Raw genomic sequence first — 18,523 nt, 5'->3', positions numbered from 1 at the left:
GCTGGAAGTAGCCATCAGAAGATAGGTACACTATAGTCATAAAGGGATGGACATGGTCAGCAACAATACTCAGGTATGCCGTGGCGTTTAAACGATGCTCAATTGGTACTAAGGGGCCCAAAGAAAATATCCCCACACCATTACACCACCACCACCAGCCTGAACCGTTGATACAAGGCAGGATGAATCCATGCTTTCATGTTGTTTACGCCATATTCTGACCATACCATCTGAATGTCACAGCTGAAATCGAGATTCATCAAACCAGGCAACGTTTTTCCAATTTTAGTGAGCCTGTGCAAATTGTAGCCTCAGTTTCCTGTTCTTAGCTGACAGGAGTGGCACCTGGTGTGGTCTGTAGCCCATCTGCTTTAGGGTTCCACATGTTTTGCATTCAGAGATGGTATTCTGCATACCTTGAATGTAACGAGTGGTTATTTGAGTTACTGTTGCCTTTCTATCATCTTGAACCAGTCTGCCCATTCTCCTCGGACATCAACAAGGTATTGTAGTCCACCCAACTGCCGCTCACTGGATATTTTCTCTTTTTCTGACCATTCTCTGCAAACCCTAGAGATGGTTGTGAGTGAAAATCTCAGTAGATCAGCAGTCCATCTGGCACCAACAGCCATGCCACGTTCAAAGTCACTTAAATCCCCTTCCCCATTCTGATTCTCGTTTGAACTTCAGCAAGTTGTCTTCACCACGTCTAGATGCCTAAATGCATTGAGTTGCTGCCATGTGATTGGCTGATAAGCAATTTGTGCTACCAAGCAATTGAACAGGTGTACCTAATAAAGTGGCAGGTGAGTGTATATATATATATATATATATATATATATATATATATATATATATATACAGTGGATATAAAAAGTCTACACACCCCTGTTAAAATGTCAGGTTTCTGTGATGTAAAAAAATGAGACAAAGATAAATCATTTCAGAACTTTTCCCCCCTTTAATGTGACCTATAAACTGTACAACTCAATTGAAAAACAAACTGAAATCTTTTAAGTAAAGGGAAATAAAAAACTAAAATAATATGGTTGCATAAGTGTGAACACCCTTAAACTAATACTTTATTGAAGCACCTTTTGATTTTATTACAGCACTCAGTCTTTTTGGGTATGATTTTTTCAGCATGGCACATCTTGACTTGGCAAGAATTGCCCACTCTTCTTTGCAAAAACATTCTACATCTGTCAGAATGCGAGGGCATCTCCTGTGCACAGCCCTCTTCAGATCACCCCACAGATTTTGAATTGGATTCAGGTCTGGGCTCTGGCTGGGCCATCCCAAAACTTTAATCTTCTTCTGGTGAAGCCATTCCTTTGTTGATTTGGATGTTTGCTTTGGGTTGTTGTCATGCTGAAAGATGAAGTTCCTCTTCATGTTCAGCTATCTAGCAGAAGCCTGAAGGTTTTGTGTCAATATTGTCTGGTATTTGGAACTGTTCATTATTCCCTCTACCTTGACTAAGGCCCCAGTTCCAGCTGAAGAAAAACAGACCCAAAGCATGATGCTGACACCACCATGCTTCACTGTGAATATGGTGTTCTTTTGGTGATATGCAGAGTTGTTTTTGCGCCAAACATATCTTTTGGAATTATGGCCAAAAAGTTCAACTTTGGTTTCATCAGACCAGAACACCTTTTTCAACATGCTTTTGGAAAACTTCAGATGTGTTTTTGCAAAATTTAGCCGGGCTTGGATGTTTTTTTGTAAGAAAAGGCTTCCATCTTGCCACTCTACCCCATAGCCCAGACATATGAAGAATACGGGAGATTGTTGTCACATGTACCACACAGCCAGTACTTGCCAGATATTCCTGCAGCTCCTTTAATGTTGCTGTAGGCCTCTTGGCAGCCTCCCAGACCAGTTTTCTTCTCGTCTTTTTATAAATTTTGGAGGGACGTCCAGTTCTTGGTAATGTCACTTTTGCACCATATTTTCTTCACTTGATGATGACTGTCTTCACTGTGTTCCATGGTATATATAATGCCTTGGAAATTCTTTTGTACCCTTCTCCTGACTGATACCTTTTAACAATGAGATCCCTCTGATGCTTTAGAAGCTCTCTGCGGACCATGGCTTTTGCTGTAGGATGCGACTAACAAAATGTCAGGAAAGACCTACTAGAACAGCTGAACTTTATTTGGGGTTTATTTAGAGGCACTTTAAATGATGACAGGTGTGTACTGACTCCTATTTAACATGATTTTGAATGTGATTGCTTAATTCTGAACACAGCTACATCCCCAGTTATAAAAGGGTGTTCACACTTATGCAACCATATTATTTTAGTTTTTTATTTTTATTTCCCTTTACCTAAAAGATTTCAGTTTGTTTTTCAATTGAATTGTACAGTTTATAGGTCACATTAAAGGTGGAAAAAGTTCTGAAATGATTTATCTTTGTCTCATATTTTTACATCACAGAAACCTGACATTTTAACAGGGGTGTGTAGACTTTTTATATCCACTGTATATATACATAATGTGTATATGTATACGTGTGTATGTATATATATATATATATAATGTTTATATATATATATATATATATATATATATATATATATATATATATATATATATATATATATATGTTGTACTGCCAGTGCAAAGTCTGTCAAAGTGTGAAGCCATGTGCTGTATATCCTTAATACTCAACATCTTTCTTGACATAGAGGGCTCTATGGTTCCTACAGTTATCCCAAACTGGTGCTAGCCTCCCTAAGCGGCTGCCTAGATTACCTTGCTCTAAGGCCAACCCTGTACACCTTTACCAATTATTTTTATAGTATGCTGCAAAAGGCATTTCTTTGAATTCCTCAATACAAAACAAGAATTTTATGCTGTGTTTTGCTAAACATATCTAGGAGTAGTACAAAAAACAACCACGCTTTCTGTAAAGAAGTGCTTTCAACACATTACTCATGAACTCAACATTCTATATGTCACCTTGAGATCATGACCATTTGTCCTGGTGTTACTCTAGATGTGAAAAAAATGCACTCAGCCTAAGCATCTATTAATCTATCAAGTCAACTAACTGCCTATATATATATATATATATATATATATATATATATATATATATATATATATATATATATATATATATATATATATATATATATATATATATATATATATATATATATATCATAGTAACAAAAATTGTATTTATTATATGTACTGATTCTGGCAAGTTAATTATAATATTTTCTTAACAAACTGACCAAATTACTTTCTAATCTCCTCACTATAACCACTGTATAGTTAGAAAAAAATAAAATATTATCAACATTGTTTGTAACAATGTTTTAAATATAGTGCTCCAGAGAAAACTCCAGAGCTTACCTTATACTCTTATTTTAAAGGGACCTTAAACACTTGTCATCAAGTAAGCATATTTTTTAACTTGTAATGCAGAATGTATATAATTAAGCCAAACCGCATTGTTTTTTTATATACATTTTATAAATGAAAGCCTTGCTTTTATTAAACTAATTTAAACTTCAGTGTTTCTATATACCGTTTTGCACTTTGAGGAAGGTGATGTGCACTAAACCGGATGTCTTTGCTTATTGCTGTGAGCGTGCACGCATGCAGATATCACGCTCTCCAGCATTAGCAAAGACATCCGGTTTAGTGCACATCACCTTCCTCAAAGTGCAAAACGGTATATAGTTACACAGCGGTTGCAGCGGTCCTAACACTTCCTTGCCTGTTCAAAGGTATGCGCTCCTCAAACCCAGCAGTTATTGAAATCTCTATGAAGCTTGCTCACGCAGCTCTCATCAATCGCGTGAGCGAGCTTCATAGATACAGTGGGCACAGTTATTCTAATACTCAACAAGTTACATGAAGTTACATGATGCACGCTCCAGTTAGCAGTAATCAGAGAGCAACGCACGTTACAATATGGCGGCGCACACCATGTTATAGAGGCGGTGGCTTAGATGTTCTTTTTAATTGAGCATACTTTAGTATCTGAAAGTAAGATTTTGGTGACATCCTAAAAAACATAATAGTCAACAAGTGTTAATCTTAAAAAAATATATATTTACTAAATATGGAAGGTGTTTAAGGTCCCTTTAAGGAGCCATATTTCTATTAAAGGGGCAGTATATTGTAAGATTGGTTTTCCCTTTTGTTTCCAGCTGCATAATACAAAAAGTATGGGAAAATCGATCTTGTATGTTTATTTTTATATACAAAATAGTTGTTTTCGTTCATATAAACCACAACCCATTTAACTATGCTGAGCTTGCAGGGAAAGCATACTTATGTCTGTGTATATTACACAAATATATATATTTATATTTTCTTTTCCTGTATACACAAAAGCCAATACACAGAGAGAGCGATTGAAAAATGAACATTTTAGTACCTCTCTCTCTCCAAACCCTAATGGAAGGATGATTATAGTCACTGCCTCTTGTTTACATATCTATAAGGAAAACAGCGGTATTCATATTTTTAATATAGGTGATTGCTTTAACAGGCAACAACAACTGTTTCAAATGGCAAAATAAATGTAAACAATTTAATTAATTCCAGCTGGTACAATTGGTAGTTGGGAACACATTAAAGGAAAGAACATTTTACAGTACAATTTCACAAGAGCATGAGATACATTTGATAATAGAACTGGAAAGTTTTTCAAATTGCACCCGCTATTGGAATCTTGAAAGTGTGCATTGCTGCCATCTAGCGCTAGATTCTTGTAAAACTGCTGCCCTATTATTTATTTATTTATAAAATATTTTACCAGGAAGGATACATTGAGATTTCTCTCGTTTTCAAGTATGTTCTGGGACCACAAAACATTGCATTGATACAATAGGGTACAATAAAATACAAAAACAATAATAATACACAATATATGCAAAAGTTTAACATAGAGCAGGTAGGAAATATTTAATCAACCATGACATGTGCATTCTGTTTTGACTCAAACTCAAGGGCCATAATAGTTCAAAATGACATGCTCTAATTCGTTATAGCATGTAATTTTAAGACTATCGACCCTCCACAAAGGAGTTAAAAACACAGTACACTGTACAAAAAGACCCGCAAACAAATCCGAAGTCACTAAACAAACATTGGTTTGTTTTCCTACAGTATATAACAACATCTGTTGAGAAAGAGCAATATGTTAAATTGCATCGAAAGACTTGCTTGCAATAGTGAGTCCAAGGGGTGTGGCGCTATCAATAATATGCAGTGAAATGGAAAAGTAAAACATATTCCACATGTTTTGCCCATTTTCAAGATGGCGCTTGCAGTATCCTGTCAGGGTACGTTCTTTAACGCAATCTCGTTGTGCCCCTGTTGAGTCGTTCTGGAAGCCCTGTACTTCCTTTTCTCGCTGTTACCCATGACGGAAAGGTGAGTGAGTGTTGCTCTCCGGGTTTTATACTGGTATTTTCTTACTGTGGCTTCAATAACATGGCTTTTCTGTGTCTTTACCATCCGCAGAACTATGCCAGCCAAGGGACCTCTGCAGTCCGTGCAGGTTTTTGGACGTAAGGTGAGATTTTTCTGAAGTGTTTGTAGTTAAAGACCGCGTGTCTGGTTAGGCCTCATGGTGCCGCCAGCCTGAGAGCTTTTCAGTGTGAAACACCGTGAAGTTGCAGCGTTGATGGGACCGTCATACACACTCAGTACTGTTAGTCTTTATCTTGGTGGATCCCTAGACCCTTTTGCTATGTAGTGTATGTCACTGTTAAGCGCGTAGCGGATAGGTTGCTATTGCCATGAATCGTAGTTACTGATTTTCAACTATATGCTAAACTATATTAAGTACTCGGTGTTAAAGGAGGTGAAAAGACTGCATGAGTAATTAAACATTCGTGCCTCCCAATTTATTTGGCCAAGCTCATTTTGTTGAGGAGCTGAAACACACGTTTAACAATCTAATAAGCACATGCCTGATATACAAATGTTACATTTACTTCTCCTGCAGGCTAATGCAGTATTTTATCATGGCTAGTTATCTTTAAAGAGACACTAACTTAAATTGCATATTGTATTCCCGAAGTGTGTATATGTGCGTGTGTGTATATGTGTGTATATATGTATATATATATATATATATATATATATATATACATACACAGCTAAGCACTTAATTGCTTTTCATATGTATCCAATTTGACTATTCTAAGTATTTAATTCTAAGAGATTGATTTATCAAGCTGCGACGGACAGGGGCGCACATACGCGCCCCTATCGCAGCTCGCCTCTTGCGGGCTGAATTCCGCTTCCTGGAATTCAGCATTGCACACGAGCACTATTTTGAGCGCAATGGCACCCCCTGCCCGCGCACAGCCAATCATGCTCAGACAGGAGCTGTCAATCTCCCTGGTCGGATGAGACCGGGGAGATTGAAATTTGCCACCTAAGAGGTGGCGAAAGGTTAGGGAAACATCGGTCTGATGACCGCTGCTTGTTAAAAACGGTCTGCGGGTTCTCTTAGGGAGAACCTGCAGTTTTATGGCTGACGAAAACCTTTGATAAATCGACCCCTATGTTTTGTTAGTTTCCTATGTTGCAAGCTTTGAAATTTGTGATGAATTTTGAGTTCATACGATGACCAAATACTTAGGGCTAAAATTATTAAGCCCTATTTCTCCACTTTGACTGCAATTTTGCACAAGCGATACTGCAGTCATTATTTATCAAGCAGCTTTAATCAGACTGCTGCTTCCCTACCCTGTTCACCTCTTCTTCCGACCGGGGAGATTTGACAGCTCCTGCCCGTGCGTTGATTGGCTGTGCACAGGCAGGGCACCGGGTTGCATGCAAGTGTAAAGGAGTGCTTGTGTGCAATGTTAAATGCGGGCAGTGAATTGCTGCCCGCCAGATTAGAGGTCAGGCAGATAGGGGCGAATATGTCTGCAATGGATTGATAAATTGAGCTTAGTCTAAACTGTTGTATGGCTGGGATTCAGTTAATGAATTCTGTTCTAAAAGAATAGCATGGGAAATAAACACAATTTTCAAAGCTAAAATATCAGAACAAGTGGGCAAAATAAACAAAAGTAAATGTTTTTTTCTTTTTACATTTTATTTGTAAATTAATGCAGTTGGCAATAGGTTTTTTAACACCCCCAAAGCAGCTCTACAGATCATACTGCCAGTAGTCAATCAACGTACATACATGCCTATGCTTCTGGTATGGGTTTCATCTTTAAACAATTAAAGGCCCAGTAAACCTATAAAATAATGTTACATAATTCTGCACATAGTGCAGAATTATATAACATTATATTAGCGCTAGCTTTATGCAATCTAATATTGCCTGTGAATTTTTTTTTAAACTGTTTTTCAGACCCGCTCTCTGTGCTCTTCTGAGTGGGTCTGTTTTTATCACAGAGCGCATCTGGCCAGCTGTCTAGTCACAGCCAGGCCCGACCATGCCATTACACTCAGTGCAGCTCGCTCCTGCTCTTACAGCGGGAGCGAGCTGCACTGAGTGAAATGGCGCGGTCGGGCCTGGCTGTGACTAGACAGCTGGCCAGATGCGCTCTGTGATAAAAACAGACTCGCTCAGAGCGGGTCTGATAAACGGCCTTTTTTTTTTTTTTTTTTTTTTTTTTTATTAAATTAAAATTAAAAGGCAATATTAGATTGCATAAAGCTAGCGCTAATATAATGTTATATAATTCTGCACTATGTGCAGAATTATATAACATTATTTTATAAGTTTACTGGCCCTTTAATGCAATCCATGTTGCTCCATTAAAAACATGCTTGCATTGCATAAACACACTAGTAAAGTGTATTCATTATTAGTAACTGTTTAACTGGTGCACAATTTATAACGTTTTTATTGTATCTGTCATAATCTGTGAATGTTTTTTTCTTAGAAAACGGCAACAGCTGTTGCACATTGCAAGAGAGGCAATGGTCTCATTAAAGTTAATGGAAGACCCCTGGAAATGATTGAGCCTGCAACTCTGCAGTACAAAGTAAGACTTATCACCCTTTACCTATCTATTGCATTGTATGCTGAAAACTGGAATGCTGTTTCTGCAAACATCCTGTTAGCTGCTGAAATTGTGGTTCAGAAGTCAGTCTGCACTATAATTTGCCTCATTTGGAGGAGCAAATCTGTCTGAGCCTATAGACATGGGTTATCCATGGTCATTATTTTAGTACAAAGTGAATTGTTTTGAAGTTAGCAGTTAAAACCTATTAGGGATAGATATGAAACAGTTAGCCATGAGAAGTCAGCAGTGTGCTTTTACAGGTCAAGAATTAGAAAAGCCTCAATTTTAGGGAAAGAGTACATGAAAGGGGGGCAAAACAATGAAAGTACTGTATGTTGTACTGGGCATAACTAGTCATTGATGTTAATATCAAGGTGCTTACTGGCCCTTTTAAACTTAGTGTTAAAATAAACCTAGACAGACAAATTTCTAAAACAAAAATAGTTTAGAGACATGAGCTTTTTTTTTTTTTTTCTTCTGATTTAGGGACAGGTCCCTGGATGTCTTTGTATATAGATAACTATTGGCTTTGTTTTTTTTTTTGCCATTTTTTATAGCGCTCGTTTGTATACAGACTGTTGTTTTTTTAATATTGTGATATATATTTTGTTTTCCTTGCTTAGCTGCTAGAACCTGTTCTCCTTTTGGGTAAGGAGCGATTTGCTGGTGTGGACATCAGAGTGCGCGTGAAGGGAGGTGGACATGTTGCACAAGTATATGGTAAGCAATTATATGCTCATAATAAACATTTTTTTATAGGTTAATACCTACATTGTATTGTGGCTACCTAGTCATTAAAGGGACAGTGAAGTCAAAATTAAACTTGTTATTCAGACAGAGCATATGTTAATCAGCTTTCCAATTTACTTATTTAATTTGCTCTGTTCTCTTTGAATCTTCTGTTGAAAAGCATACCTAATTAGACTCGGCACCATTTGGATCTAGCTGCTGATTGGTGGCTGCACATATATGCCTCATGTCATTGGCTTACCAAATGTGTTCAGTTAGCTCCCAGTAGTGCATGGCTGCCCTTTCAACAAAGGATACCAACAGAATGATGTACATTTAGAAGTAAAATGGAATGTTTAAAATTGCATGCTTTGATTAATGAGTTTTTGGTTTCATGTCCCTTTTAATGATATAAGTGGCAACTGTAGTCCTTTCAAGAAAGTATTTAGATCGGTGTATATGCCAGTTATGGGCTTTGTGCAGTGTAACCAGTTTTGTTACATAGCCAGTAAGAAGAACAGCATAGTTTGCTTGTATGTTTAAAATCTAGGCACAGCCTTAAAGGGATATGAAACGCCAAATGTTTTCTTGATTCAGCTAGAGCATGTCAATCTAAACAAAACGAATAATATATATACATGCATACATGCACTCAGTAGCCTGCCTGTTTTTGGAGCGCTATGTTATCCATTCATGGCAGCACTATTTCCTGCTTCAGACATCTACTTGGGTATCTCTTCAACAAAGAAAACGATGGGAGCAAAGCAAATTTTATAATAGAAGTAAATTGGAAGGTGTGGTGGTTTTTTTTTTTTTTTTTTAAATTTTTTTTTTTTTTTTAATTTGTGTTCTGTCTAAATCGCAAGAGAATTGTTGAGTTTCGTATCCCTTAGTGTCCAGACCAGCATTTTATGTTGAACCCTTTTGAACGTATATACATCTGGCTGTAGTTTCCACTTGAGTTGTGACAGTTATAACTACCCCATAAAATATGAAGTAAACTGCTTATACACAATATAAAAAGTCGAAGCTTAAATATTTGTGCAGGTGCTGTTTTGAATACCAGATCAAAATACACTGTGAGCTATGCCAATCTAGAGCTTGTCCATTTCTAAACAATGATTGTCGTCCATTTTTTTTTTTTTATTCAGTTTTATTTAGAACTTTTAGTTAGTCTGGGACAATTTTAAACTGTACTCAGAGGACACAAATTTGTATTTGATTGTAAAACATCAAAATTGCTTTAAAGGAACAAAGTACAAAAACAATAATCTGAAGCATTTAATCATTGCACTATTGGTTGCATGTCTGTATTTAAACTCTGCAAAGGGGTTACATTTCTGCTCCGGAGTAGCATTACACTACTGGGAGCTAGCTGGTTACATCTGTTGAGATTATGGCAAGAGGTAAATTGAGTAGCCACCAATCACCAGTTTTGCAAACAGTGGATGCCAAGAGACCAAATTTAATAGAAGCATACTTAAGTCTCACAATTGTATGATCAGTTTGAACCATGAGTTACATTTTTGGCTTTTGTGTCCTATTAAAGGGACACTGAACCCATTTTTTTTCTTTTCTTTCGTGATTCAGAGAGTGACATTTTAAGCAACTTTCTTATTTACTCCTATTATCAAATTTTCTTCATTCTCTTGTTATCTTTATTTGAAATGCAAGAATGTAAGTTTAGATGCCGGCCCATTTTTGGTGAACAACCTGGGTTGTTCTTGCTGATTGGTGGATAAATTCATCCACCAATAAAAGTGATGTCCATAGGTCTGAACCAAAAAAGCTTGGATTCCTTTTTCAAATAAAGATAGCAAGAGAACAAAGAGAAATTGATAATAGGAGTAAATGACAAAGTTGCTTAAAATTGCATGCTCTATCTAAATCATGAACGAAAAAAATTTGGTTGTGTCCCTTTAACTTGTTTCAGTGCTAAAATCTTAACAAGTATGTGTTCTTCCATATGCGTGATAGCTTTAGAATTAAACATCTCTTTATTGTATGTGCTCTATCAACCTTTTTAGCGTATATGGCCCATTAACATTGGTTTCTTTACGCTAGTGAGAATCAATGCATTCGTTTAACGCATATCACCTGCATGTATGATGGGCCTAGAGCCTGCTTCTGTTATAAAGCTTCATAAAGAATTGGAGATACAGCTACTAAACTAGACACATTTCAGTCCTCCTTAAGGCAGTGTTTTTCTTTTACATATTAGCACTACTCAGATTACCATTTCCTAAGATTACGAAGACATTCACAGCTTGTTTTGTACATATTTAACCCCTTGAGTGCTAACGATGGCTCTGAGCCATCGCAAATTGTCCCAGTCAGGTGCTGACGGCTCAGCCGTCACTAGCACTCACCCACCTTGAGGGTAATCTGGGGGCTCCCATCTACTCCCACCCCGGCGATCTGTCCTGTATAGTGACAGGCATCGCCGGGGCTTAAAGTTTCATGCGGTGACGTCACTGCAATTTTATTTAAAATTAACAATGACAAGTATAAGGAGATTGGGGGCATGCTGCTTAGAAGCCTGTATCTCGGACATCAAAGCAGCTACAGACACCCCCCCCCCCAAGACCCACCATTTAAAAGGTAATTGCCTAACCTTTTCAACGGTATAAGTCTTGGATCTGTAAAATAAAAAATTTCACAACGAGCTTAGCACCCAGGTGGAAAATGTGTTAGCAGCCAAAGGATTAAACGAAGATTCTAGCTGAAAATGAGACGCACATGAACATAATAATTTACTGTTAACCTTTACTAGATATTTTTTTTGCTAGTACATGCATATTTAGAAAACTATCCAAATCTGAAATGAATTTGTGCATCTGTTTTGAGTATTGTCTCCTTTTTAAATCTAAACTGTGTAAACAATATTCATACCTACATTTGTTAACACAACTTATTGTGTAAGGGCATACTTATTAATGTTGCCAGTATACTTATTCTTCCGCTCTGTTTAAACAATCATGGGAGCAATACATTATAAGTTCCAGGCCAAATATTACACTTACAATGCTCTGAAAGAGTTGGCTAGTATTCAGATGTTTTGGATGTAGTAAAAGTGATTTAAGACTGTCCTGCATCTGGAAAAGAAAGGGAGTTAAAGGGTTAACATAAATGGTAGTTTACTAGAAAGGGGAAAAAAATATAATATCAGGGAAGTGATTGCCTAATCCAATTGTTTTTTTTCTCTTTTTTTTTTCTCAAGTTTTAGAAAAAACTGAATCTGCTGTAATTTTCCTACTTTTTTCATTTGAGTGGAAACCTATTTAAATTAGATTTATGAAATATTACTTTGGCTGGTATTAGTAATCTAAACATTGATCTTTATGGTAAGTGGTGGTACATTAGATACTCAAGTCATTAATTCTATTGTAAGACGCTTTGCAGTGATGCATTTTTAAAAAAACATAAACTCACTTTATGAAGGTACCTTTAACAAAATTGTGTGCATATTTGTGCATTAGGGGATGTGTGTGTATAAATTATGCTTTAGAATTAATGTCTTGATATGGTGTAACTAATTTGTTCTTCTTTTCAATTCAATAGCAATCCGCCAGGCTATTTCCAAGTCTCTAGTTGCGTACTACCAGAAATGTAAGTAGTCTTGTGTTGTGTTTTTTTTGTTTTTTTTTTTTAATTTTTATTTAGTTTTTTTACAACTTTATTTGGACATGTCCTTAGTTTGTTCTTTCTTACAAGCACTTACCAGTATGTCTTTCTTTGAGGTTGTTTAACCTTAAAGGGACATTAAACAGATACAATACATTTAAAGCAAATATGTCTGACTACGTAGAATTTAAAATATCTTATTTACATTTTGAAGAAATAAGTTAAAGGGACAGTCAACACCAGAATTTGTTGTTTAAAAACATAGAAAATTCCCTAGTCTTGCACAACCAACAGTTATAATACACGTTTTACCTCTGTAATAACCTTGTATCTAAGCCTCTGCAAACTGCCACTTTATTTCAGTTCTTTTGACAGTCTTGCATTTTAGCCAATCAGTGCTCACTACTCGGTAAATTCACGTGCATGAGCTCAATGTTATCTATATGAAACACATGAACTAACATCTTCTAGTGGTGAAAAACTGTCTAAATGTGTTTAGAGGTGGCCTTCAAGGTCTAAGAAATTAGCATATGAACCTCCTAGGTTTAGCTTTCAACTAAGAATACCAAGAGAACAAAGCAAAATTGGTGATAAAAGTAAATTAGAAAGTTGTTTAAAATTGCATGCCCTATTTAAAACATGAAAGTTTTTGTTTGTTTTTTGGAATTGACTGTCCCTTTAAGTTTTTTTAGTTTCTGTAAAATGTTACCTACAATAATGTAATGGAAGCTGCCATGTTAAACTTTTTTACCTTATCCAGTGTTTTCCCCAGGACTTTTTTAATGGGCACACCACCCAGATAAAATTAAAGCCAATAGTAAGCTAAAATGAGCAAAAAAGTTTACTATGTTGCACAAACTGTCATTCAATTAAATTTTGCTAAATGCAATTTGTTCTTTGGATAGCTTAAAGCAGGGGTGCCCATACTTTAGCGAGTCGTGATGTATTACTGCTGGTCCTGAGCAAAAACATCTGCACTAATAGCAAAGCTGGTTTTGCAGCTCCTGAGCAGTACTTCAACAATGTGTTTAACCACATTGTGGGGTTAGATGTGCAGGGTCACTAGTCTTAAAATTTAGTCTCTAACAAATTTGATGTAATTTAACCATAATGATCCTTTAAATTCAGTGACAGGGTTGTAAACAATCATGAAAGCACCTTGGCTGGAGCGCACTGTTGATAAGCAAAGAAAAAACAGAACCAGCTCTGCTGGCCTGCAGGGTGATCAGTTCCACAACCCTTACCCTACACATAAGTAAAAATATGTGGGAACACAACAGTGGCTGCAAAGACAATGAATATTTGTATGAATTTAAAGGGACAGTCCACCGTTAAATTGTTTTCCAATTAATGTAATTTCAATGACTTGTTATACCAGCTGCAGAGTATAAAATGTATGAGAAATTGCATTTTCAGGTTTATTTGTGTATATGAAGTAGCTGGTTTTGTGCTTTAAAACCACAGCCTATTACAATGGGTTGAGCTTCAGGTAATATAAGATCTCATTATGTTATCACTTTTATTCATACATACTTGTTTCCTTATCTTATATCTGTTTGTAAACCAAAGCTCAATACTTGAAAGAACAATGGAAAATTAAAGGGACACTGTACCCAATTTTTTTCTTTTGTGATTCAGATAGAGCATGCAATTTGAAGCAACTTTCTAATGTACTCCTATTATCAAATTTTCTTCATTCTCTTGGTATGTTTATTTGAAAAGCAAGAATTTAAGTTTAGATGCCGGCCCATTTTTGGTGATCAACCTGGGTTGTCCTTGCTGATTGGGCAGCACCAATAAACAAGTGCTGTCCATGGTTCTGAACCACAAATTTGCTGGCTCCTCAGCTTAGATGCCTTCTTTTTCAAATAAAGATATCAAGAGAACGAAGAAAAATTGATAATAGAAGTAAATTAGAAAGTTGCTTAAAATTGCATGCTCTATCTGAATCACAAAAGAAAAAAATTGGGTACAGTGTCCCTTTAACATTTTATTACTTAAACTATCCTACAACCCACTTAGAGTGTAATTTCTTAAGCTGGCTGTGTTTACATAGTCTGTGAATAGCATATACTCAAGTATCAACACTTTTAGTATAGGTTGTGATACCACCGGCTAAATCGGCAATTTCATATGCTGAAATAGGGGTAAAGGAGCTACTTGAAAACAGTTTAATACACTCCAGCAGGTAAAAAGGATCAATCATTGGGAACAATATAAAGGGGAAAATCTTTTTGGGTGAACTGTGCCTTTAACAGCATACAAATGTAGAGTTTAGTGTCCCTGTAAGATACTGGAGAATTTTAAACGTTGACAAACAATTGTATTGATTTTTTTTTTGTTTTAAAATGTGCTATTTTTAAAAAATATTTTAAACATTGTAAATATAGACTATTAGAGTGCTTTATTAATCCTGACAAACCTACAAACAGTTGCTGGTGCTGAAATAAAAAAAAACTATTTCGTTAAAACAAAATAACTGGATGGAAAGTCTTACTTTCATTACTGTATTTATAACCTGAATGCAAAGCACTAAAACTCCAGAAGTTCCTGTATCCCTTAACGCGTGTTCTATTGCTCAGCACAAAACTCCACACCTGCCACCCTTAACATGGATTAATATAGTTGCATCTCAACCACAAAAGGAACATATTTCTTTTCACAATGTAACAGGAGCGGCCGCTCCAAGCTCACGTATCGGCGTCCGGATGAAGGCTCAAACGGATGTCACAGGCGCTTCCGTATCCAGCTTCACACAACTGCTTACGGTGACAGGGTGTAATGCCCGAAAGGCAATGAATCACTTGCCATCAATAGCCAACTGTACAAAAAAGGTCTGGCAGCACATAGCAGTATAATAAAGTGTTTTATTCTTGACTTAAGGCACTTGGGTAAATCACAGGATAAACATCTAGACGTTTATCCTGTGATTTACCTAAGGGCCTTAAGTCAAGAATAAAATACTTTTTTATTATACTGCTATGTGCTGCCAGACCTTTTTTGTACAGTTAACATATTTCTTTGGTATTGGAACGTGCATAAAAACCTTTTAGTTACAATGTAAAGTGGGACCAATTAAGGAGCCAGCCTCTATCTACCAGCAGCTCCTTCGCTATCTACCTATCGGGCACCCCTGGCTTAGTGATTGTAAAAGCATCATCATTTTATTATAAGCTATTCGTAGAGCGCCAAAAGATTCTGCAGCGCTATGAACATACGTAGTAAGCAAAATAACATTTACAGGGGTGGAGTGGGTACAGGCCCCTGCCGAGAGTTGCACTGTTGTAGTCGGCTCTTATGAATGTGAACTATAAACAGCTGGGCTCGTAGGCTTACATGCTATGGGGTTTAAGGGGATAGCAGTGGAGATAGGAAGGTTAGTGTAGGTTGCATGCATCCCTGAATAGTAGAGTCTTCAGGGAGGGCTTGACGCTTTCAAAACTAGGGGAGAGTCTTGTGGAGCAAGGCAGAGAGTTCTAGAAGATGGGAGCCAGTATGGAAAATCTTGTAAACGGGAATGTGAGGAGGTAATGAGTAGGAGATCATGAGCGAAGGGGACGGGAGGAAGAGTATCTCTGGAGACACGATCTGAGATGTAGGGGGGAGCCGTGCAGTTGAGGGCTTTGTGTGTCAGTGAGAATTTTGTGTTTAATCCTGGAGGCAAGAGGAAGCCAGTGAAGGGATTGGCAGAGAGATGCAGCAGATGAAGAGCGATGTGTAAGGAAGATGAGGCTGGAAGAGGCGTTCATTATGGATTGTAAAGGAGCTAGGGATGTGAAATACATAATCAAATGCATTATACATGTATGATTAGGAACCCTATAAAAATCCTAATACATACTTGTGTTCATAGTTCATTTCTGCTTTTATTATTTACCGTTGCACTCTGTAGCTCCGCCCCATATTTCCTTCTGCACTTGTGTTTAGTGGTCCAAGTAAACAGTGAATCACGAGATTAATAGTTTTATTGGTGCTGCGTTAGACAAGTAGCATGTGAGTTGGCTTATCACATTAGTAATAAGGAGCAATATTTATAGTGTAAGTATTATAAACAATAGTTTTATCTATGTGAGGGTAAATGGAAGATCCGGATTGGCTGGTCGTAACGACACTGGATGAAAATGATGCGCATGTTTGCTACTATTTAACTTCTGCATTGTATTGAAAACAAAGTATGTGGGCAACGTTTTCAATTGGACACGAGGGCAGAGTTGCAAATTACCAAGGAGGGGGAGCTGGCGGAGCGCTATACACGGAGGAAAAAAGTTATATCCATTTTTTACATTTACAATCTTAGGTGCAAAATGTTATGTAATGTCACTGGGACAAAAATATTACAATAAGCACTTCATAAACAGAATTTACCATTACTTCTGTAAATACCCGGAAATGTTATCTTTACTGTATATAGTATTACACGTTCCGTCTCCCCTCCACTCTGCTTCTTCGTAACCCGGCTCTGGTAAAATCTTTGTGTAGAACACCTATCTGCTGAGGACAGGAACAGTGTGCAAACAGTGGCATTATGTAGAATGCCAAGCTTTGTTCCACATTTTCAGTTTCCAGGGTGCAATGGGTTATATGTGCTGCGGAGCTCAGGTTTATTTTTCTATGACTAATTTTAAGTTGGTTAAACTGATATTTAAAGTTACTCGCTGATTTTCATATAGGTGATAAAAAAAATGTTCAGTGCCCTTGTAAATATTCATCACTCGGCATTATATATAAAAAAAACTTATTTTTTGTCATTACAGATGTTGATGAAGCATCCAAGAAAGAAATAAAGGACATCCTCATCCAGTATGACAGGACCCTCTTGGTTGCAGATCCCCGTCGCTGTGAGGCCAAGAAGTTCGGTGGACCTGGAGCTCGTGCTCGCTACCAGAAGTCCTACCGTTAAACTTGTTCTGTATATTTTTCTGGAAATAAACCTTTGAAAAAATCTTTACGCATAGTGTTATTTCATAGTGTTAACTTTTACACTACATTTGGGGTTTGGAACGCTGTTTTTGTTTTTTAATCTAAGATATTACTACAAACTACTTTTTTTTTTTTTTTTAACGGGTATCAAATTAAGCTAATGTATCATAGGTCTTAATGATGCATATAATACATTAAAGGGACATGAAACCCAAATTTTTTTTCGTGATTAAGAGCATGTCATTTTAAACAACTTTCTAATTTACTTCTATTTCATTTGCTTCATTCTCTTGATATCACTTGCTGAAAAAGCATATCTAGATATGCTCAGTAACTGCTGATTGGTTGCTGCACATAGAGGCCTTGTGTGATTGGCTCACTCATGTGCATTGCTATTTCTTCAACAAAGGATATCTAAAGAATTGAGCAAATTAGATAATAGAAGTAAATAGGAAAGTTGTTTAAAATTACATGCCCTATCTGAATCATGAAAGTTTAATTTTGACTAGACTGCCCCTTTAATGACCAAGGGTCATTTGCATGCCAAAGGGCAAAGCTTCAAAGGACATTAAATGTATTCAAAGCACAGTCTGAGAATAAATAAGCGAAAAGATACTTTTGGTTTCTATAAGGTAATGAGAGTTGCCATTGTCCTACGTTATCCTAGTTTTAAAATTCTCCACTGCTGATGCCTGTCATGGAGGATTATAAATAAGCTGCTAAAGTGAAGTTTTCAGTTTCATGTTCCTTTCAGTTTGCTCTTTGACATGCTGGATTTGTTTGTGTCCCTGACTGGTATGTAGGGCAGTCGCATTACAAGTGAGGGAGCAAATGATCTTGTAATTGCATCACTAAAGCTTTGAGAAACGAGTCAGGCCTTCTAAAGAGAGGGGTAACTTAATTACTAACATCATTTCTCATGTAAACAGCCAGTGAGAATCTTCCGAACCTGAATTCCATGCTGGGTACATTGGTGCCTGATTAATTTGTTATATGTGCACACTCTGAAATCACAGGACAATATTGCTATCAGAAATTACAAATCCCATTGTTAAATATCGGCGAAACCTAGCTTACTTGTCCTGTCCATGGCTAGTATACATGCATATTGATATGTAAACACACTGGCATTTTCTACTAGTTCCAGATTTGCAAGAAATTATACTTTCTCCAATTTTAATATTGTGGGTATTTGTAACTTTTTGGATTGCCTAAATAGTAACCTTTTGAGGGAGGAAAAAA

General features: G+C 36.8%; 1 protein-coding gene across 1 annotated transcript; it reads left to right on the top strand.

Annotated features, from left to right (window-relative positions):
* The first annotated feature begins 5,334 nt into the window (after nt 1-5,334).
* RPS16 (ribosomal protein S16) lies at nt 5,335-17,307 on the top strand. The gene is made up of 6 exons (XM_053716937.1): nt 5,335-5,402; nt 5,493-5,544; nt 7,886-7,987; nt 8,632-8,728; nt 12,299-12,346; nt 17,116-17,307. The coding sequence occupies exons 1-6, from the start codon at nt 5,392-5,394 to the stop codon at nt 17,259-17,261; spliced, it is 456 nt and encodes a 151-aa protein (XP_053572912.1). The 5' UTR covers nt 5,335-5,391; the 3' UTR covers nt 17,262-17,307.
* Nucleotides 17,308-18,523: the final 1,216 nt, after the last annotated feature.

Source organism: Bombina bombina, chromosome 6, assembly GCF_027579735.1.
Source record: "Bombina bombina isolate aBomBom1 chromosome 6, aBomBom1.pri, whole genome shotgun sequence".
Lineage (NCBI taxonomy): Eukaryota > Metazoa > Chordata > Amphibia > Anura > Bombinatoridae > Bombina > Bombina bombina.
Note: the sequence above shows the minus strand (reverse complement) of the source record. Positions and strands in the feature narration are given on the sequence as shown.